General features: G+C 40.2%; 3 protein-coding genes across 3 annotated transcripts in view; 1 reads left to right on the top strand and 2 right to left on the bottom strand.

The window, feature by feature from the left end:
* MTBP (MDM2 binding protein) overlaps positions 1 to 13,874 on the bottom strand; it is a 27,995-nt gene extending 14,121 nt beyond the window's left edge. Inside the window, exons 1-15 of the mRNA XM_031591174.2 lie at positions 13,705 to 13,874; positions 13,260 to 13,340; positions 12,455 to 12,528; positions 12,219 to 12,364; positions 11,689 to 11,747; positions 10,752 to 10,896; positions 10,466 to 10,540; positions 7,045 to 7,084; positions 6,368 to 6,502; positions 5,742 to 5,836; positions 4,707 to 4,779; positions 3,398 to 3,515; positions 2,186 to 2,359; positions 990 to 1,103; positions 193 to 357 (exon numbers count right to left, since the gene is read on the bottom strand). Of these exons, the coding sequence (XP_031447034.2) occupies positions 193 to 357; positions 990 to 1,103; positions 2,186 to 2,359; positions 3,398 to 3,515; positions 4,707 to 4,779; positions 5,742 to 5,836; positions 6,368 to 6,502; positions 7,045 to 7,084; positions 10,466 to 10,540; positions 10,752 to 10,896; positions 11,689 to 11,747; positions 12,219 to 12,364; positions 12,455 to 12,528; positions 13,260 to 13,340; positions 13,705 to 13,780 (1,570 nt within the window). The 5' untranslated portion in view covers positions 13,781 to 13,874. The remainder of the gene's footprint in view (positions 1 to 192; positions 358 to 989; positions 1,104 to 2,185; positions 2,360 to 3,397; positions 3,516 to 4,706; positions 4,780 to 5,741; positions 5,837 to 6,367; positions 6,503 to 7,044; positions 7,085 to 10,465; positions 10,541 to 10,751; positions 10,897 to 11,688; positions 11,748 to 12,218; positions 12,365 to 12,454; positions 12,529 to 13,259; positions 13,341 to 13,704) is intronic.
* LOC149918709 (uncharacterized) lies at positions 7,807 to 10,329 on the bottom strand. The gene has a single exon (XM_090137953.1). The coding sequence runs from the start codon at positions 10,022 to 10,024 to the stop codon at positions 8,540 to 8,542; it is 1,485 nt and encodes a 494-aa protein (XP_089994079.1). The 5' UTR covers positions 10,025 to 10,329; the 3' UTR covers positions 7,807 to 8,539.
* The window catches only part of MRPL13 (mitochondrial ribosomal protein L13), a 26,076-nt gene continuing 16,635 nt past the window's right edge, over positions 13,819 to 23,259 (top strand). Inside the window, exons 1-4 of the mRNA XM_031591176.2 lie at positions 13,819 to 13,923; positions 14,012 to 14,135; positions 16,635 to 16,728; positions 18,238 to 18,298. Coding sequence (XP_031447036.1) covers positions 13,897 to 13,923; positions 14,012 to 14,135; positions 16,635 to 16,728; positions 18,238 to 18,298 — 306 coding nt within the window. The 5' untranslated portion in view covers positions 13,819 to 13,896. The remainder of the gene's footprint in view (positions 13,924 to 14,011; positions 14,136 to 16,634; positions 16,729 to 18,237; positions 18,299 to 23,259) is intronic.

Here is a 23,259-nt window from a genome sequence, read left to right as displayed (position 1 = left end):
GGGAGGGACTTTTTATAAGGGCAGGTAGCGACAGGATGAGGGGAAATGGTTTTAAACTGGAAGAGGGTAGTTTTAGACTAGTAGGTAGATTTAGATTTAGTAGGAAGAAATTCTTTACTGTGAAGATGGTGACACACTGGAACATGTTGCCCAGTGAAACACATCAATAGAAATCTAAATAAAGATACTTACCAGAAGCCACTGTACATGAACTAGTTTTATTGTCAGTCTTCTGCTGAACAGGTTCAGGAACATCAGTGTTCCACAGGTCCAAGAAGCATTCTCTTGTAAGTTCTAACAAGCTTTTGAGCTCATCAGTAGAAATAACTGGAGGCTGCTCAGTCAATTTCTTTCTCTCTGTTAAAAAAAAGAAAAAAGAAAAAAGAAAAAAGAAAAGAAATAAAGAATTAGGAAACAGCCTAATTTTGGTAAATGTGTATTGCTGAGTACGTCCAAGTCTGAATGCCTCAGAGATCTGGACTTGCCAATCTTAGAGGAAAAGCTCCAGTCCTCTTACAGGACACTCACACCCATCATTGCCATTTGTACTGCCATTGTAAGAGTACAAATCCTGCTTTCCCTAAGCTGGTATTATGTTAATACACAGTAAGTTCTGCTAGGGGAAAAAAAAAAAAAAAAAAGGAAGAAAAACAACAAAACAAAGCACAGAAAACGCTAGTTTCAGAATTTTTCTGTGATAAATATGCTCAAACTTTCCAAGTATTAGTGTATCAAAGACCCACCAAATTAAAGTTCAGCATTCTCTTTTCCCCAGTATTTAAATAATTATTTGACATATAATCATAGATATACCAAAGAAAGTTTCTTTACAACTTCATTTTTTTTTTTCTTCACAAACTGGCCAGCTCCCCTAGTTTTGAAAGGTGAGCTTACAAAACTGAGGAGCTAAAGTGAGATCACATTCAGTTTGAAAGAAAAGACTTCTTAGATACTAGTTTGAGAATTCAAGTGCTTTCTCCGTTACTTACTGAGATACTCCTTCAAGGCAGATGCCTGGAGATGTGACAGTTTCTTTTCTCTCTGTACAATTTGCTTTCCACAAAACCGTGGCAGAGACTCAATAAAGTCATCAGTAGGAAAGCCTACACAGGTAAGCAGAAACCCATTAACAAGAATCTATTTGGGAGATACTGGGTCATTACTTCTTAAAAAGGGATAGCAAGACAAAACAAACACACCAGATATACAAATTTCAAGTTCAAGGGAAACAAATAGACTAATAAATCTGAGTGAAGAAAAAGCACGAAATTCATTTAACACACTAAGGGGATACCTGGAATAGGTGACTGGCCATTAGTTCTGCCTTTCTATACAAAACCAAAATAACGATAATGCAGATGCAGTTAGTATGATAGCCATTTAAAGAACATAAAAAGATCATTACTTTGATACTAGGGAAGAAAAGTTTTCTCCCAACACATGGTCAAGGACTTTCAGTCTTCTGACACCTAGTAATGGGATTTTAATTAGGACAAATGGTAAGCAGCCAGTCATATCCCACACAGATTTGTCTGGATAAGAAGGAAATAAAAGGATGCAGGTCACTGTGCTCTTTTTTTTGTTGGTTACTGAGAGCAAACAAATGAATTCACATAGATATCTTGTAGCAACAACAGGACAACTATTGTAAGATAACTGATACATGGTTTTATCTAGTGAAGCAGCTGATCACCTCCTAGCTCATATGCTAACCATTCTGAGTTAATATTTACTTCTGCCAATTGAGTTTCATGAGTGTGTTCGGTCAACTTGCCTCCCTGCCTTGTGGTTTTTATTTTAAATGAGAGAAATAGGCTTATCGATAATAACCAATTGGATTTTAGGCATCAACCTTTAGACCAACAATGATATATCTTAAAGTTTTTGTATATTTGATTTGCATGCACTTCACCTTGACTTCCCCATTTGCATTGCTACAACTACTGAAAGTTATGAGAAATGACTGACTACAACTCCAAGAAGTTGATTTACAAAATATAGTAATAGTAAGTTGTCTGAATAAACTACATTTTTTTCTTAATCACTTTGAAAAAAAGCACAGACTTATTCAAAGTGTATAATGTTTCTTCCCTTTAAGACAGACCAGAACAAATAAAGTGAGCACATAATGTGTTAGTAGCATTTGTTGCCTGACTTATAACACAAATAAATAAATAAAGCTTACTTGACTCTGTTCCTCCTACATTTGTCTTCAGCATTCTATTTACAGCGGCAAGAGTGGCCATACCATTGATTTGGGTAGCAGAATGAATCAAGGTTGCTTTACATCCTCCTGAACCGTTGCCTTGTAGCAAGAAATAGTATCGGCAAGAATCTCCTTTCAGATCAATTTCTGGAACTTAAAAAATAGCAAGACATAAGATGGCTCCCTCGGAGTGTTCATGTTGTTTAAAGTAAGATACAATCAAAATTCTCTCATTTGCTCTTTTTTTGTGAGAAATCTCACTAACATCTTTTTAAGAAATACAGGAACTATAGCTGATATTTATCACAGAATGGCCAGGGTTGGAAGGGACCTCAAGGATCATCAAGCACCAACCCCCCTGCCACATGCAGGGCCACCAACCTCCACAATCAGTACTAGACCAGGCTGCCCTGGGCCCCATCCAATCTGGCTTTGAACACTTCCAGGGACAGGGCATCCACAACCTCTCTGGGCAGCCTGTTCCAGCACCACTCTCTCTGTAAAGAACTTCCCCCTGACATCCAACCTAAATCTCCCCTCCCTCAACTTAAAACCATTTCCCCTTGTCCTGCCGTTATCTACCCTTTCAAAGAGTTGATTCCCCTCCTGTTTGTAGGTTCACTTTAGGTATTTGAAATGCTGCAATGAGGTCACCCCGCAGCCTTCTTTTCTCCAGGCTGAACAAGCCCAGCTCCCTCAGCCTGTCTTCATACACATTGAAGATCATGAAAAATAAACGAGCTACAGAAGCAAAGATGAGTTAGACTATGTGGCTGGCTTAAAGCTAGCACATTACCTGCATGGAAATTAGCCTGGAGCAGCTTTGTAATGCAGGCTACAAAGTATATCTGGCAACTCCGACCATCAAACTTCCCTTTTAATAAGCTCTGTTAAAGAAGTCTCTCTCCAAAGATAAATTTCTACCATGAAACAATGTACTGTTGAGCAATCAGCCAGTCAGGTATGTAATGATTAGTGAAGGGTACCTAAAAGTGCCTGTGCAGTGATGAGGGAACTATGGAATTATGGAATGATCAGGCACTTTTGCCTACGCTGGTTGACACAATGCTAAGTGTTCACTGGAAGAACAAACATCTGTAGAATACTGTACACTCTCTTCCCAAGAAAGCACAAATGTTGAATACACACACCCATACCAAAATATACCTATAGCATCTTTGTTTTACTTACCAGTAATGACCTTAGGTTTCCTAGCCATATATTCCTTCCACTTCTTTGTACTCAGCTGGGCAAGGGATGGGATCGCTACGCTGCTTACATTGCATGCTAATGAAACTAAAGCTCCCACCTAAATAATAAAGCAAATATAACAGAAGAAATATTACTGAAACCTACTTTACATTTCATTTTTGAGCTACCAGTTTGGCATCATTTCAAAGGTGCTTCAATTAAAAAGCAAGCACATTTACTCAACGCTTCTTTCCTTCACCTCAATTGACTCTTTCACACACAAGCAGTAAAAACTGAGCTGTTTTTTTCTCCAGCTGAGATAAATAACTACTGAATTTCTTATTTCATACATCAAATAGGCATTCCCAAATCTTTCAATAATCTCGCTATAAACAATTCTGTAAAGAAAGATCTAGAATGAACAGGACTCTAAGAAACAGTTGGAATCAGCTACCCTGCATTAACTTGAAAACTGCGTGTGTTTTTCCTCCTTTCAAATTACCCTTCACAAACAAGCAGATGAAACTATTTACTAAGGTATTTCTGGTACAGTGTTAGAAAAAGAACTTCTTTCTCACAGAGCATAATGGAGAACAGAATGACAGGTTAGAAAAAAAGTTACTGAAAACCTAGGTAAAGCAAATGAAGATTAAATATACTGCTGGGTAATAGAACAATAGCTGTGCAGTAAATAAAGAATATAATTTAGTTATTATATCTCTATCAGCATTTTTACATTACAAGTTGTTCTGACTGGCATAACTTTAATCTTTAAATCTTGTTTAATCAAATCTACCCTGCTTTAAGCATTCAGGGAAAACATCTTTAAACTAATACTGTGGCTGTAAATAAACGTACTATAATATCCAGGAAAAAAAATAGGCTTGTAAATGTTTCAAGAACTCTTTTCATTAAAAATCAAAACAGAAATGCAGAATACAGTCTTGCAAAATGGGATATCCTACATTTCAGAAAAGCTAGATGCATTTCATAAGCTGTATATAGAATTGTCTTTTGCTAAAAAGTAATTGAATTGTGATAATCTGGAAATATCTGTTGTTGATACAATTAAAAGCAACAAAATATTTTAGAAGAATGAAATTCAGCTAAAGTAAAGAGAAAAACATGCAGCGGACTTACAGATTGCCAGATCCTGTACAAGAATGCACTTTTTAAAGAGACATCTCTCCTAGAATTTTGAAGGAGCCTACTCAGAGATTAGCTATTGTTCATAATTGTTCATAAAAGATAGAAGAAAATATATTGTGTTTTCACTTTCCTGCTAAACTTACATAACAGGAAGCCTTACCTTCCCAGAGAGAGAAGAAATCTGATCCAAAAGCAGCGCAGACATCTGTTTTCTACCCTTTCTTGCCAGGCTCCTGAACAGAACAGTTTAAGGAACCTCATTGTCACAAAAAACTGCATTCATTTGGATTTTATAAATCACATTATCGTTATATTTCAAGTAAGTACTGCAGAAGTCTAATAGATGATACTCCAGTACTGCAAAATATGTGAAAACTTATCAAAGCAGTACAGTTAGAAATGTTAGATGATGAAATACACAGAGGACATATTTAACATAGGCAGCCATCAATAGATAATCATATATTCAAAACCTTGGCAAGCCTAAACTACGTAGCCTGTATCTTGGCAGCCACTTTATGTAGTTTAGAACTAGTCTTGGTATCATAGATTCAAATCAACATGAATACACCCTGAAATCTCTGCAGCATATGCAACACAGAATTCTTCTGCCATACCTTGTCACAGGTTCTGCATCTATACAATAAAACACAATTTATGAAAAAATGTTCTAAACTTAGAAGGACACTATATACATTAATGAGAAGGCTTGGGTTTGTTTTTTTTTTTTTAAACTCTGCACTTACACAGCAACAAATACTGCATGCCAATAAACCCACACATATTTATTACATTTACACGCAGAATCCTAGAATGGTTTGGGTTGAAGGGTCCTTTAAGATCATCTAGCTCCTACCCCCTTGCTACAGGCAGGGACAACTCCCTCTTGACCAGGTTGCTCAGAGCCCCATCCAGCCTGAGAATCAATAAGTATTTTTCTATTCTTCCTCACATATATCCACAAGTAGCCAAAATATATGTGCAAGAATGTAAAAACCAGTTACTTATTGTTACTGCATTTTAAATTTCAACATATGAAAAAATCTTGTGAAGATACACTGTCTGACTATTTCAGCATACTGGTGTGGAATGAGTCCTTGCTGTTCTTCAAATGTTATATGCACACTTAACTTCCAATTGTGTTTTTTTCTGCTATAAACCATTATCATTAGCAACTCAGAACCTTAAAGGATACAGCTCAAATTTCAGATCTGAGATAAAAAAGGGGGGGAGTTCAGAGAGGTCAACCATCCGTAAAAACTCTAATGCAGGACCATAGTAATGAAAAACCTGAAAAGAGATCAAACAGAGAATTCATAACACCATGTATAACATGATCTCACTCAGTAAAGTTTTTCCAAGTGCTCTGCTGGAGGCATTTGCCTTACAGATACACCTGAAAAAAGCAGAAGAAATAAAAAGAGAAAAATAGTTCACAATATCATATTAAATAGAATTATATAAAAACAAGGAAGGTATTTAGTATTGTTTACTAAGACTCACTTCCTAGAATGTTCATCACATGCCTCAAAAAGTTAAATTAACACAGAATTTAAAAATAAATTAAGCACTGAGATTGAGCTAAGTTTCAACTTCCACTCTAAAGTAATTTTGGTACCACATGCTTCAGAGCAAACACGAAATCTTAAGGGCCTGTTTTCTGTGCAGACATGAAATGAGAAGTATTCTTCAATCTTACGCAATCCTTAGTTTTGTGTTTGGTTTTCAATTCTGACTAAATTTCCCCAGTTACCAATTTTCTCAAGCAGGTAAATCAGATGAATTCTGCTGGCTCAAAGAAACATCAAGAATACAACCTACCTCTGGCAAAGCATCAGAATTCATACATCGTTGCTCTTCCTTAACAGCAAAGCAAGAATTTACATGTGAAGTGCTGAGAGGTTTTGCTGAAGTGCTCTTCATACAAAATTCTGGAAAGCTAACTTCTGATGCAAACTAAAAAAGAGACAATAGCAATACATGTATCTCATTGAATTTTCTTTTAAGCAGTTACTATGTGATTTCTCTCCATCATACCCATGAGTTGAAGTGATAACACTGGATTTAGGTAACCAGTTACTAAACTCAAAAACCTTCATACTGAAAACGTAAATGGGTATCTTCCATCACCAATCTTTCAGTCTCTGCAGAAACATTAGATGTGTTCTTCCAATAATGACTTACATAGTTACATGGTAATGATTTGTATCTGCCACAAATTAATCTCATTGGGAACAAGAAGTTCCCAGGCAAGTATTTCAGAGGAGAGTGACTCAGTTTCTCAAATTCACATCCAAATGCCTTCATCCTGTTCAGCCTTTTATCAAGCTAAGAAAGTAAGCAGTTCCCACCACTAGCAAGACACTGAACCAAATATCAAAAAACTTTATATCTTTGAATTATGTTTTTTAAACCAAATTTGGCTTCAAGCATAAAATGCAGTGTACTACACATATGCATAAATGCTTAAAAAAAAACAATAACTGAAGCTATTTTACCTTTCTTTCCCATATCTGAATCTTTCCCCTCCAGAGTTCTGTTGCCGTTCTCTCTGCAACACTCGTTTTCCACCCCATAAGGTGCTGCTTTGCCAGCGAAACCGACCCCATACCAGGTCGGGGCCAAATGCTCACACAGACCCCAAGTATAGGTGAAGCAAAATGGCGTTTATTAAAATGTAGCAGGCACTTAAATATTCTTGTCCTGCTTTGTCTACACCCCTTGCATTCACGCTGTCCTATCGTGGGACAGCACCTGGCAAGCCCTGAGCATAGGGAACCTGACCCCGTCACACACCGTGTCCTCGCCACGCCTACTACATCTCCCCCTCCCTATGCTCAGTAATATCCCGTAACAGCGCGAACGCAAACGCTACAATTGTTCCCGATACCTGTGATACTCTATACTCTATGCATTGGTCCCTAAGCTACTACATAATCCTTAGCAAGCAATTCTGAAAGCACATAATCACACACGGCAGAATAGTGGCAATACACACAATTACTAAAAGTGCTAATACTATGTCCTTAACGATCTTCGCAATCCAACTCCCGAAGTTGCCAAACGTCTTCTTGAACCCGTCTCCGATGGGGTCGTCGTCCACCTGGATCCTCTCCGTATGGTCTCGCAGGGCTTTCAGCGCTTTATGGATGGATACGCTGTGGTCGCTAAGATTGAAGCAACACATTCCTTCTAGGTCTTCACATTCATGCCCCTGTGCCAGGAGCAAGAAGTAGATGGCTGCTTTGTTTTGCAGCACCGCATGCCGAATGCTGTTTGTGTCCTCTAGCATCGCATTCAATACTAATGTTGTTAAATTCGCCTGCTTAACTGACCAACATGCTAGGTGTTCTATCTGAGCCAAGCTCTGTGCTGCAGCAACCCCAGGGTTGTTCAGAGATTTTATCAAACATGCCGTTTGGCTTGCTAGATCGGTGTTGTTACGGCAGCTGGAATGGTTTGTAGTGTACCTAACAAAGGCTTTTAACATGTATTGAGAAATGCCCATTAGGCAAGTGCAAAAGAGTGAGGTAGCCAACTGCAAACTAAGGCAAAAGTTGTTTTGGCTCATCTTATTTACCTAAATAACCCGTAAATTCCCTGACAGTGACAAAAGGTGAATTCCCTGGCAGTGACAAAAGTGAATACCCTGACAGTGACAAAAGTGAATACCCTGACAGTGACAAAAGTGAATACCCTGACAGTGACAAAAGTGAATACCCTGACACCCTGTGATAAAGCAATAACCACCACACACACTAAACATAGCATTCGCCTGATAGAAAGGCATTTTCTCGTTGGCAGCAACGGTTGAGTCTTCCTCCACGCTTCTCCCGGCCTTCTTTCGGGGTTCCTGGGCTGTCTCCTTCTTCTTCGGTGTTAACAGGAGCCATACCTGCAAAACTCAGAGTCCCCCGTTACTGTTCTCTTTCATCAGATCTAGTTTGACCTTTCTCGCCGGGATCCACATGACACTTCCCGTATCGACATGTTTTACAGCAGCATACCCTCTATTCTGGCCCTACACTGGGCCCTGATATGGCCCCACTGGCCGCACCTAAAACATGGGCCTTGAGCCCCTTGATCCACTGCCGGATAGCCAGGGTGATGATAACCAAAGCCCCCGTGCGCCATCATCACTCCAGTCACTGCGGCAGCAACCTCGCCTGCCACAGACGGATTTGACTTTTGCTTCTCTACGATATACTTGATGGCCTCACCGGGGGTGTGAAACTTTTCCGGCGCCGCTCTCAGCAAGGCACGTACATCCCCGTTCGACTTTTGATAAAGGCAGTCCAGAATAACAGGGTTATGGACCGCCCTAGGAAGGTCTGACCCTTCTACGGCCTTTATCAGCCTATTTGCAAAATCCTGAAATGACTCCGTGGGGCCCTGTGTAATTTCTGTCCACGGGGTAGAGGGCTCTGCATTCCTTGCGAGCCTTCTAAACGCCTCTAAAGCGGCGTCAGATGTAGCAATTAATTCCCCAGGTCTCAGGTGGGCAACTTGTGCCTGGGCAGTTAACAGACCTGGTGCGCTACCCATCAATCTCTGAAGGTCGGAGTTGTGTAATACGTTCGCTGGATCGTTTTGCGCTGTAACCAATAATTGTCTGAGCCGGGCCTGCCACTCCTCCTTCCACAATGTATACTGCACCGGCTTCAAAACCATACGCATCAAATTCTCTATATCATAGGGCAAGAGAGGCCCCTGTGCGGTAAGGCTCTCGAGGGCATTCATTGTTAAGGGAGATTTCAAACCCTTTTTCTCAACTGCCTCAAGCACCCTTGTGATCCCTTTTGGGTCTAGAGGAACCCAAATTGGACCGTTTTCTGAGGCTACAACCGGAAACGCAGCTGGATTCGCTAAGCCCTTTTCTTCTGCTGCCTCTTTAATTTTAGCCCAGTCAGTAACCGGGCCCCCCCACCGGCGCGGGCTCCCTCCCGGGTGCGGGCTCCCACACCGGCGCGCTCCGCCTACCGCCCTATCGCGTTCTTCAAGGGGCGGTTCTGGCTGTGACGTTTTCTCCAAAGAAGGGCATAAAGACGGAGCAGGGTAAGGCGAGGGCGGGGCTGTCGGCTCACATGACTGACTCGGCGACTCCTTCTTCTCCGTCTCTCCGCCTCTGCTCTCCGCCGTCGGCGCCATCTTTGCCTCGCTGGATCTATGAGAAAGCAAAGACCCGCTCCCGGCAGCCCCCGTCGCGCTCCGGTCCACCCCGAACCCTCCTTCTGCCTTTGCCGCTTTAAGAGCCTCAAGTATCAAGCCCCACGTTTTAAGCTCTGAGGCTTTTTGGTCGGACATGGCGCGCTGGCACAGCGCCGCAGTGAGTGAGTCCCACCGATTTGAATCGAGCACCTGTTTAGGGGAGTCCAGCTCACCCTCCTTTTCTAGCCGCGATAACACGGCCGCGATCTCCTTCTTAGAAGGAACGGTTTTACCGCAATAGCTTTTACAGAAATGTAAAAATACCTTCATTTTAGTTACACACGCGACCTGCCGCCACCTCACAGGTTCCACCGCAGTGTGTCTTCCGCAGGCGACCTGCCGCCACCTCACAGGTTCCACCGCCTTACGGGCACGCCGGGCAGCTACTACTCACAGGGTGAATCACGTCGGGGTCACCATTTGTTGCCGTTCTCTCTGCAACACTCGTTTTCCACCCCATAAGGTGCTGCTTTGCCAGCGAAACCGACCCCATACCAGGTCGGGGCCAAATGCTCACACAGACCCCAAGTATAGGTGAAGCAAAATGGCGTTTATTAAAATGTAGCAGGCACTTAAATATTCTTGTCCTGCTTTGTCTACACCCCTTGCATTCACGCTGTCCTATCGTGGGACAGCACCTGGCAAGCCCTGAGCATAGGGAACCTGACCCCGTCACACACCGTGTCCTCGCCACGCCTACTACAGAGTTCTTTTAAATCGATAACATCCATGACATTATCTGAAGAGACAAAGTCTGCTGATAGGTAGTCTGCAATCTTTTGCCAGCTATTTTAAGAATAAGGAAGAATTAATCTTTGTGAATTTACTGTTACACGTTAACACAAAATTGTTGATTATGATTGAATTCTAGCTCAGGCTCTGTAAATTAAGTGGCTCATGAACACTGCAGCAAAGAACTTTGTCAGACAACAAAAAACACTTGCAATGGCAAGGTGCAGGGTGGCTGTCAGAAGCTGGAGTAGACCCAAAATCATACCCTTTAGAATCACTTGTTGCAATGGTGATTTGCGCAGAGTGCCATTCTCTCAGGTGTTTCAGGGCACCAATCACAGGTAAGCAGTCTTTTAACTTGGGTGCATCTCCTTCGACAGCCTGTATTATTATATCCACCATTGCTCTTCCTGTAGAAACAGTCATATATAACTCCAAGTACCACTATTCAGTAAATCGTTCAGTCATTTAAAGATAGGAAAGTACTGATCATCACCAGCAGAGCTGATATGGCCTTAATGATCAACCTTAATATTTCAGCAAGACTTAAAATACTTCTCATACATTTTAGCTCACCTCTTCCTGCTACCCTTTGATTACAGAAACTCAAGTTAAATATTTTGCCATCCACTCACTCACCAGTTTCCTATTTCTCCTGTCTCACTGAATGCTGTACAGATCAGTCCTCTATCCCTGTCTCCAGTATAACTGCACTATGTTGACCTTCTTTCAACATCTACTTATTTCTCATTCCTTCCTATTCCAACTCAGCTACTGTTATACTAGATTATCCTAACATAGAAGGTTGTGTGCATCTCCACTTCGTAAAATTTGAACCCAACAGCTCTCATCTATGCTCCTCACAGCTTCTTGTCACACGCACAACCAGCCAGCTGTAATACCATCAGCTGCAAGTCTGATACGTCAACACCTTCAATTTTTCTTTAACAAAAGAACTTCCTATAGTTGCGAGTTTTGTATTGCCTACTGTTTCTATTTCAGTGCTCTTTCATATGGAAAAAGCAGCTATATAAATAACTACCTTAATCTCTACTGCTGTTTCTTTTTAAGAAACAGCAAACTACTCCCTAAGCTGATCTGCAAGACCAAATCATAGTCTTTTTCCTTAAACCATTTGCAAGACTTGCATGCAAGTTAATTCAACTAGCAAACTCAAAGATTGCTCTTTTAAGAGAGCTTACCTGGGGCAGGCAGTCTGTCAGCCAACTGATGCAGACTTTCCGCAGCTTCATCATAAACACTGCAAATGAAGAGCAACACGGTTGGAAACTAAATATAATCAATTAGAAACAAGAAATTACAAGAAGTTAGATATTTACATCGAGTAGTATTCATGTCTTTAAAATTCTACACAAGCACAATGCCTAGGCAATGAGCTATACTTATTTTCCCTTTTACTGAGGCAGAAGTAAACTCAAAACAATCTGCAGTGAAACTGGAAATAGTATTTCAGTCTGCTTTCTCATGTAACCATCAGCTGTTAGAATCTTGCTCTGCTATACTACAAAAATCATCCATAGGTTAAAACAAACAAACAAACAAAAAAACAATTAAGGCAATGCAAAAGTAGAAGTACTTCCACTTGTAGGAGGGGATTGTTCATAGTTAACAACAGCTTTGGTAATAACTTGTTGAATTTTCTTGATTCCTTTGGGTTATTACTGTTAAATGAAAGGTCACTATACTGCAGTAAAGATAATAATATGCATACTCAGCCATAGACAGTGACTCTCTACTGTTATTGTCATCTTCCTCAAAGTTCTGTATGTTTCCCAGACACTTCTCAATAGTTGTTTGGAGAGAGTCTTCATTTTTCTGCGTGTCAGAATTTATTTCCTCCCAGTCAGAACTGCAGAACTAATAAGGAGAACTCTGAGCATCACAGTTTCAACTTACACTAGAGACAGGTAGAGTTGGGGAACTTAACGTTCTAAAAAAATCACCTACCTGATAATAACCACCTATAACATGACTTGCAAAGTACCATTTCTTTATGCCTGGAATACCAGCCACCGAACATGCTGAAAAGAGAAAATGGTTATTTAAAACAATCCACTACAATCTCTTCTTCCTATTACAATGAGGCCTTTCTACTGAAAGACCCTACGTAAGTCATTCAGTGTGTCACAGAAGCTTAAGCTCTGCTTTCCTTTGGCATCATATTTAAGGTCTAAACATATTAAAGCAAAACTAAGTGTTTAAGTATTAATGTTCCTACAATTAATAAAAATTAATAAAGTTTTTGTCCTCTTCTCCATTCTGGGCAGTACTGCCATCCATTTGCAGAAGCTGTTTCTTACCTGAACCAAATCATAAGATTCATAAATACAGTAATTACAGTTCACACAGTGAATTAATCCAACAAACATTGCTTCCACTGAAAAAAAATTGGAAAACATCACAAGAGTAATGAGAAATGTTAGCAGGACAATATCCTGCTGCCAACTGGTATGAGAAAGAAGACCTTTTCTATTCCTTTTTGTTCTTAAGGTGGACTTAAATCTGTCAAAACGTTCAAAACTCTTCTCTTTCTCAGGCACAGTATATATAATCACTTGCTAACAGTGGAGCCGCTCTAGTCAAATCAGTTCTCTGTAGAAATGGAAGCAGCAAAAACAGCCCTGCCTACAGTTTTCAGCATACTGCAAAAACTCAATTATTTTAAGTTTTTGGTTTCTTTAACCTAGATCATTATTTTTTCTTAGGCAGATTCCTCGACATCATTTGCCTTATGTTACTGTAAATTACTTACCTGGAAATGTCATTGTATCTGTTTTGATAGATGAATTACATTTTTCTTTCAGGAGCTTATAGACATTTGCAACAGTCACAGCTGGGGAAAAAAAAAAAAATGTTATTTTCAAATCTGATGAATTTCAAAAGTTAAGACTTTGCTGCAAATGCAGCTTGAAGTTCAGTTTAATATTAAGTAAGTTAAAAATCGCCAAGTACAGGTCTGCAACGGTTTAGAAAGCCAAACTTTGTGAAGGGACTCTGTGGGGACGGTGACCCCAGCCCTCCCTTGGTGATGCTGTGCCAGGGCATCACCGCTCGTTCTGAGAAGGAATTTCTGCAACCTAAGAAAAGGTCCTGGCAGCACCGCGCTGAACACGAGCCAGCAGCGCGCCCTCGCAGCAAAGAGCCACAGAGTCCCGAGGAGGACGACCCACGCCCCGCAGCAATGCAGCACTACCTACCTGCTCCAGCGCCGGCTCCGTGCTCGGCGCCGCCCGCCGCAGCCCCGCAGCCGAGGAGCAGCACGTAGCGCTCCATGGCCGCCGAGGACGAACGGCCCGCGCAGCCGCCCGCGCTCCGCCCCTCACGGCGCCGCGCTTCCGCTTCCCGGTGCGGGGCGGCGGGGCTCCGCTCCGCTTCCCGTTCCCCCGGCCATGGCCAGCTACACCAAGGCGGCTCAGGTGAGCGCGGCCCCGGGGGCCTCGGCGGGACTGATTTCTGGCAGCGCGTTCTTTTCTTGCGTTAACTACCGCTCTTCTTTATCTCCAGCAATGGGCTACTTTTGCCAGAGCGTGGTACCTCCTCGATGCGAAGATGCAACCACCGGGAAAAATAGCAGCCGTGACCGTAAGAAGGCTGGAAGGCAGGCACAAGCCTATTTACCACGCGCTCAGTGAGTATTGCGGTACTGGAACCAGCAGCAGTGCCCTGCTGTGCCCTGCTGAGCTGTGCAGGCGGCGGAGCGCTGGCACGGGCTGCCCAAGGGCTGTGCCATCTCCTCCTTGGGCATCTTCAGAAGCCGCCTGGATGTGGCCCCGTGCTCTGCGTGTGCCTGCCTGCACAGATGGACACCGATGTCCCTCGGCTGTTCTGTGGTCGCAGGACCTGTCTGATTTTTGAGGCAGGAGATGTAATTATTGTTGGAAGAAATCTTGATCGGATGAAGAAGTTGTTTTGCCTATCAGTAGATGAGAAAATTCAGTAGCATGTGTCATCTTGATCATCTTGTAATACCATCGCAGATGTCACACAATGAGAAGCATTTTATAGATAATATATGTATCTAAAGGAAGAAGATCCCTTTTCAGAATGCTGAGATTGTTGGCACGATGTTTCCTGTAGAACTCGAGCAGAATCTCTAGCAGAGATTACTGAAGCAGAAGGAAAGCATTAAGCTTTACTCATATACATGAAACATGCACACTAAGGTGATGCTTGACCCAGTTTTCATAATAACGGGTAGCATTTGTAGACTTCTAAAGATAAGTTTTAATACCCAAGTTCTGCAGTTGCAAAATGTGTTGTATCCACGAGATGTCACTGGAGTGTAAAGCTGTCAGAAAAGTAAAGCAAGCACTGAGGGAAAATAGTTTTGGTTGCCCTGTGGGAAAGATCTTGGATAGTCTTACGTTCATGAAGCTTTGAAATCCTGGAAAGTCATTTCAAGGTTAACTCTGTTTGATCTGAAGTATTCCATCAGTCAGTACCAAACATGTTACACCTGAGACTGCTGCAAGTGGGAGACATCTGATTCTCTCTAAGAGCAAAGTGAAATTGTGGTGTGTGTGCTTGACACTTTTTGATACTTCAGAGGGAAAAACAAGAGAAATAGTGCCTGTGAGATAACTGGTTTTTTTTAGAAGAACGTTGTGGAGATTTTTTGTGGTGGGTTTTTGGTCATGTGTGATTTGTGGTGGTGATGGTGTTGGTAGTTGTTTTTAACTTGTTATCACCTTTCCATAAAATCATTATTAGTGTTCTGAAAGATGTCTGGAGCTGTGACTAAGCTGTGAGGAGGGAAAGAAAGAAATCTGATTTTGTGTACGTTTCTTTTCTGTTTTAGAGATAATTTTTCCTTATTCTCCAAAATACTGTATTTTTAAATGCTGATAGACCATCTGCCTTAAGAAAGGTGATACAACCATGTTCATGGGGTTTGAATGTGGATTTCTTGAATTCTTCTGCACTTTCCTTTGCATCCTGTCTTTGTGAATATGGAACTAAAATTAGTGGGCCAGTTTTTTCAGGTGTTGGTCAGTCTCGTTCTTTGTACTGAATTGTGGGCCAGTGTAAGTGAGCCACTTCTGTTGTTTGGGCAGGGTTTGTTGTTCAGGTAACTGTTGTGTGCATTCTCAAAGGAGAAGACCAAGCTTGATGGAAATGTCCCAAAAGCCACATCTGGCCTAGATCTGGCTTCAAACAGCTGGAAGCAGTAGCTACAACTTGTCTGATAAAGAAAGCACTGGCAAGTAGCTTGTCAGTCATGTGGGCTAACAGTGCAAGATGCCTGCATTCAAACACAGCTTAATCCATTATTAAAATATAGGAGGAGAAATGCACGATCTGGAGCATTTTGTTGTGAGATAGAAATTGTGGAAACTTACAAACATTCAGTGATACAGAATGGAATTACTGGACAGCCTTATTTCATCTGAAGAAGTGCAATGTGTATGTTGTGTGTAACCAATAGAATATTTCTCAGAAATAGGATGCAGTTGAACTGTGTTTGTGCAGGTAGTAAATGTTTTTGCTTTCTCCTAAGAGCAGGTGCCCCTGAGGTGATGGGAGCAACACTGTCAAAGGACAAGTAGCTAATAATGTATTAATTCAAAATTTTGAAGGAGAAAGTAGCAATCCATGATTTTTTTATCAGCTTTAAAATGACAGGTTACAGTCATTATTCAGATAGGTGTTGATATCCTGGTTAGATTTTAGCTTGGCTGTTGCAGCCTCTTTGCATCTCACAAATGAGCTCTAAGCTGTAATCACTGAGTAGAACTATGTTACTCACTGAAAGAGTTCAGTCCTCTGGTAAACGTTGGTACTGTTTGTATCTCGTGTTTTTGAAATAGAGGCTCACATATAACACAGCACGTTGAATAAAATAGAATGTTTGCTTGTAAGGCAGACAACTGGATCATAAGTAAGTAGTTGGAATGGTTTGATTATCCAGCTTGATGATATTTTACCTACTCACCTTCCTTCTAATCTGACATTCCTAAGAAAAATAGTAATTAAGTTTAATATTTAAGCATAGTTTTGAATGGAGTCACTTAAACTCAGATCTTCTCAGTTTGAGTTTTATGGAATGTGCTATACATACGTAGTACCACACATGTACACAATTTATAATACACTATTTAAAATATTGTTTCTACTGATTACCTTACAGATGACTGCGGAGATCATGTTGTCATAATAAATACAAGACATATTGCCTTTTCTGGTAACAAATGGGAACAGAAAGTATACTCCTCACATACTGGGTAAGTGTTAAGTTACTTTATAGTAAACCTTCAGGTGAGCTAACTGTACACTTCTGACATATGTTGTGCTAGAGCAAGTTCTTAGCAGGTTGGTTCAAAATGGAATTCCTGCTTACGTTATGTTCTGTTTGCATGGTGTTTAAAATGATGCATGCCTTTTTTTGTAGTGTGTTGATTGATATGGCAGTGGAGCAAATTTACAGATTTGCTGAACTAGATTATTTTCTGTGGAGGTGAATCCACATATCAGAACTTGACTATTTACTAAACAATAAAAGACCTTCCTATTGGCACTGAACATTTGAGGTATATTTACAGATACCAGCTTCAACTTCACTGTCCTACTTAACAGCAGATACAAAGTTTGTATCTGCTATAATCCAGTAAGAAATTAGGTACTCTGGAGGCATACTGGCATATAACATATTATCTGGCAGACATAACTTCTTCATAGATAAAAATGTAATGAGCTATTACAGCATGGCTCAGTTCAGTCAAATAAGAACAGTTGCTCTTCAGTGACAACACTCGATTCCCCAGGCATTAAAATGAATCCAATGTGCTTAAATGTGAATTAGCACAACTATGCCATATCAGTAAGACTTAAAATAGGTGGGCTAGTTGCAAGTCTTGATAGTCTTGAAATATTTCCAGATTTTGCATATCTTACCCCAATTCTGGGGCATTACAGTATTCTGTAACTGTGATAATTTATTTAACAAGCAGTCTTTAGAACACATCCATCTGCTCATGCAACACTACCTTTTAATATTCAAGTGAATGAATGGAAAAGTGCAAATGGAATTAAACTTAGAAAGATTGTGTTCTACTGAGTATCATAGAATCATAGAATGGCTTGGGTTGGAAGGGACCCCAGGGATCATCAGTTTCAACTTCCCTGCTACAGGCAGGGCCACCAACCTCCAGATCTGGTACTAGACCAGGTTGCACAGGGCCCCATCCAATCTGGTCTTGAATGCTTCTATAGATGAAGCATCCACAGCCTCACCAGAATGTCAAATAAAGAATAGCTGTTAGTTGTTGGCCTTGTGAAAGTAACTTCTCGCTTAGTGGGCTTATGATAAGACATAATTTTACACCATTGTTCAAAGTTCTTTTGCTATTCCACTTTGCTAATCAAATTTTTTAAAAAGTAAAATATTCAGAGTGACATGAGGGAGAGAAAGAAAGTGACATTGCAGCAGGAGGATTTAGGTGGGTTATTAGGAGGAGTTTCTTCACAGGAAGGGTTGTCAAGCATTGGAAGGGGCTGCCCAGGGAGTGGTGGAGTCCCCATCCCTGGAGGTGTCTCTGAAATGTGTGGATGTGGCACTAAGGGACGTGGTTTAGTGATGAAACTCAGTAGGTCAGGTTGGTGGTTGGACGCGGTGATCTTTAAGGTTTTTTGTGACATAGGCAATTCTGTGATTCTAAGATACTGAGGTATTTGTGTTAATGGCATGATTGAGCAAGTAGGGCTGAGCTTGTATGTTTCTTCTGTTTTTCTAGTTATCCTGGTGGTTTCAAACAGGTGACAGCAACTCAGCTCCATTTGAAAGATCCAACTGCTGTAAGCATTTTTCTCTTTCATTTGTAAAGTACATCTGATTTCATTTTAGTATTTCCCTTAAGCAAAAGAGGTTGTACTTAACCTGTATATAGTTAGAACATGTTATGACTGGAGCTTAGCTTATGACACTGTTTCTGTGAACAGCATGTTTTAGGGTCAGATTCCAAGTTGTGCATTTTCATGATTCTTCCACGCTGTCCAAATGAGCAAATCAGACTTTGCTTTGAGTTTCAGAGGTCTGACCTTTCTCATTGTCCAAGTGACTCAGATTAGACTGAACTAAGCAGTACTTGAGATTAACAACCCTAGCAGTTTAAGAGCCATTGGGAATAAAGCTAATATTAAAAAATGTTAGAAAATACATCTGCCCCTTTCTCCCATGGGTTTTGTTAAATGATTTTCTTTAGTATCTGCAGTGCTCTGTATTTCTGGTCTGTGAGAGAATTGGAAAAGCTGGTTAGTAAAGAAGATCAATGTAAATGTCTGTATTTGGCCATTATTAATTCTGTTGAACACTAGTCTTGATTTCTTTATTACTAACCTAAAAAAATGTACTAGACATGAACAGCTTGGGATGTTGACTTAGAATTATGAAATTACTGCTTTTGCTGCAGGTTTGAATGTTCAGCTTCACAGGACTGAGTTCTCTAAGTACTATAGTTTCAAATCATGGCATGAGATCCACTGAGATGAACAAATTTGTGTGTTTATCTCTGACTCAGGTGCTTTCCCTTAGGTCACCTTATATGCAAAACATGAAAATACTTCTTCCATTTCCTAGGGAAATTGTCTGCTGCAAAATTATTGGGTTTTTCCACTTTTTTTTTTTAATCTGTTTCAGAAATCTTAGCTTCTCCCAAGACTTCAGTACTAAACATTGTATAAGTACTCAATTAAAAAAGTCTGCATAACAGTTTATCTACTTTTGTGGGTTTTTTTCTTTATTTGAAATGGTGAAACAATACAATCTTGCATTTCAGTATTACCTTCTGTCAGTAATTTTCCAGAACAATTTAAATGCTCAAACATAGTTGTAACTCCTTTGGGCATTACTGGTAGTTCAGTGTCTAAAATACATTTTTTCAACCATTTTCGTTTGAGCTTCAGGCAGAGATTGTGCACTGGGAGGCAGTATAGCACAACTTGTTTGCTAGGCTCGGAGACTTGGGTGTTCTATAAATGATCTTCTGGCATTCATTCTGAAATACCTCTTTTCTTGCCAGACTCCTAGATGGATTTCTGTGCAAGCATTCCTCTGGAATTAATGCGTTGCCAATAACTAAAACATGTTGGATAGAGACTCAGCAAATGGTGATGTGGCTCAGGACGTGGTCTAATTTAGCAAGAGAAACTCTCTTTCTTTAAAAATAAATTTAAAAAAATCTGGAGAGCCCTCACCAATTAACTCTTTTGTTGAATTGTTTGAATGGCTGTCTTTCAAAGATATATGGTTATTGCTATAATTAATAGTAGTGAGTGGTAATTTGGTGGTAATTTGGCAGGATATATTTTTTTATTTGTACCTGTTACGTTTCGAATCACAGAGGATTTTATGGCTAGAAACATTTGTTTATTGTTTTGGTGTAAAATCCATCAGGATATGACAAATATGGAAATTAGGGTGATCATTTATTAACTTGTTTTATTTTTAGAATCATAGAGTGGTTTGGGTTGGAAAGGACTGGAAAGACTGTCTACTTCCAACTCCATGCCATGGGCAGGAGCACTTCCCACCAGCTCAGGCTGCCCTGAGCCCCATCCAGCCTGGCCTTGAGCACTGCCAGGGATGGGGCACCCGCAGCTTCTCTGGGCAGCCTGTGCCAGTGCCTCAACATTCTCATAGAGAATTTCTTCCTAATATGTACTGTAAATCGACCCTCCTTTAGTTTAAAACCATTACCCTTTGTCCCTGATAAAGACCTAGCTATTAAAATCAGTACAGCAAAATGATTGTTACGAAGAAGACCAGTGCCCTGCCTAAGTGTTATTTCCATCCTCAAAATGTTATAGTGACATATATCAACTACTCTGTTTCACTTTTTTTGTTAAATAAAAATAGAGACTACTTTTTAAAAAAAAGTTATGGTCCAATTGCTGTGAGGCCAGTAGAACTAGTTTGAGTGTAGGAAGCTGAATGCATCTTTCTATGGAATCCAAGTCTTCATTCTTTAAAACATTGTTCTCATCCTGGAGGCCAGTGCTTTTTCTCTGCCTATGGTCCTATTGTAGCCTGCTAGTTCATCTTGGTAGTGCTTCATTAGATGAGTCAATATCAATTTGGGAAGAAGTACCATTAGAGTAATTAAGCCATTCTTGGAAGAGGCTCCAAGGAAAAGGATGTTGATATAAAACCCACTGCTAATTGTAGGATGTTAATTTTGAAATGGATAGTACTGTTGTCATTTTATGTAACAAATAGATTAAAGTTGATAAAATTTTTTGTGTAGATACATATGCAGTAAATACTGCACTACTGCTTAGCACTGTCTTTACTTAAGATAAGTCTAAATTCAAACACATATATTTTTCAAATATAGTCATGTTTAAATGCAGTTCCTACTATGCAGAAATACTTATTTTATGAATAAAAATGATATATAGCTAACTGAAGTGTCTGTAGTGAATAATTGGATGCAAAACAATATATGTTTGCATGGGGGCTGAAAGGCACAAGTAGAGTTATTATTGGATTTAGATGTAACTGCAGAAGGGTTAAACAGTCATTTCCATTTTCATTTTCTTTATACTTCCTAGAGTATCAAGACAGAAGTGTATGTTGATCAATTGATAATCTCATTTAAATGGTATGATGTCAACCTGCATTATCTCATTAAATTTGGAGCTATTTTTTCCTTTTGTGTTGTAGTAAGCGCTTGAGAAGGATTTATGCTGGATTTTGGATGTGTGTTGATGTGTTTGTTTGTTTATAGGATCAGAGGATGATTCAGATTTGAGGGAGCCTCAGGAGATGTGCAGTGCAGCCTGCTGCTGGAAGCAGCGTTGGCAGTTCAGATAAGACTGGCGGGGGCTGATCCACACTGGTGCTGAGAGCTGCCAAGGACCACCTCTCTGGGCAGCCTTCTTCAATGCCTGACATTTCTTCTTAGTTGGAAAGGTTTAAAGTGCATGTTTTTGGTGTCTAGTTTTAGATGTACGATTTAGTGCCCAAGTTTGACAGACTGTTACTATTTTTTTCCCACTTCAGATGTCTTTTTATGCTTATATGACATGCTGCATACAAAAAGAGATCTGCATAGTTGATGTTCCGTGTTCGTTGTGCCAATTTTTTTTTGCCAAGTACTTTGGAAAATGCTGGTTATATGGAAAGGCAGAAATTACAGTGATGACCAGGAAGATACCAAAGGCAAATATTCTCATGCATTTTTACCTTTAACACCTTTGAGTCCCTTCGAGAGGCACAGGGAGACAGATATTTGTGAATCTCTTTAAAATTTCTGTTATTTGCAGTTGTCTGACATTCCAGAGAATATTGGAGAACAGCTCTCTTGTGCTGGGCTTGGCCAGGCTGCTCTAGGAAGTATCTAATGGAGAGAAAATAGCTTCATGTTTCAGCATTTTCTTTCTCTAACTTAGATATAATGTGAATTTTCAGACCACCCATCGACCAGGGTATTAAACTTGTTCTTTAGGCACAGCATAATGGCTTGTTGCTGTACAAAAGTGTCTCTATTCATCATGTTAATACAGTACTAATATTCTGTGTGCTACAGCTACTCCTTCAGGACAGATGTTAAGTCCACCATTGATTTCCATTGTAGGTTGCTAAGAAAAATCAGTGTAGTGTTCCTCTATCAAAGAAGAGTCCTTCAGAAATGAATGAAACAGTTGTTTGCATGTGTTTGGGATGCATAGAGGTTTGTTGGTTTTGTTTTTAATAACATTTGCATGTTTTGTTTTGGTGAGGAAATGCAAATAGGCATGAGACCAGCATTTTCAAGATGAGGCTTCAAGAGTGCTTGTATGGGAAGAGCAGGAGATGCTCCTTTGTGCTTGTAACCCTCACAGATTTGAGAGGGAACAAATAATATTTGGAAAATCCTGGGAAGAACTTGGGACGTTAATTAAAATGCAGAACATGTTGACAGATCTAATATGTACAACCAGATAATAATCTAGATAAGACAAAGCTTTCAGCCTTTTTTCCCCCCCCCCCCCCGTTTCTGGTTCTAAAAGTAAGCCAAACTTGGCTTGCTTTATCTTTTTGTGTTTAGCTGGAACAGAAACTCCCTCAAAACAGGAAAGAAGTAGTGTTTGGCTCGTATCAGATACTTGGTGAGAGGATTGACATTTGCAGCATTCAGAGCCTGTACTGCTTTTGACAAAGAAATAATAGGCAGTAATTACTCAGAATGAATGCTACCTACTAAGGAAGATGATGAAGCCAGGCAGGGTGGCTCAACAGACACACTGTGAGGAAGCCTCCAGGGGTGTCAGGGTTTGTTCAGCTGCTGGCATTGCTCTGGAGGGGCTTAAAATATTCTAATTCTCCTTTTGAATGCTAGTAAGCAACTGCTTGCATGTATAGGCTTGTCATTATACCTGCACAATAATCATCTTCTGAAGAAAAACTTTAGCAGAGAACACTTTTAAATCTTGCTGTTGATATTTGAAAGCCTGTTTTCTTTTCATCCAGGGAAGTAAGGGATCACTGATACAATGCTATGTACACGGCAAAAGTTTGTTACTGGAACACTGGATACAATTGGGTTTTCTTCTATGGCTATGAGGTTTATTTATTTGTCATTAAGGAGAGTGTAACTTCAAAGCCTGGCTTAGTAGGCACTTAGAAGTTAGTGTTGCGTGGAGAGGAGTTTATTGTTACAGAACTTGGTATCTGCAAATCAAAAAGAAGCAAACAAAAACCCTCTTAGTGCTCTAAATAAGCCGTACAGTTGTGTTGGTCTTTTGCTTTAAATATGAATACTTTAAAAAAAAAATCT

The sequence above is a fragment of the Phasianus colchicus genome, chromosome 3, assembly GCF_987193195.1.
Source record: "Phasianus colchicus chromosome 3, bPhaCol1.hap1.1, whole genome shotgun sequence".
Lineage (NCBI taxonomy): Eukaryota > Metazoa > Chordata > Aves > Galliformes > Phasianidae > Phasianus > Phasianus colchicus.
Note: the sequence above shows the minus strand (reverse complement) of the source record. Positions and strands in the feature narration are given on the sequence as shown.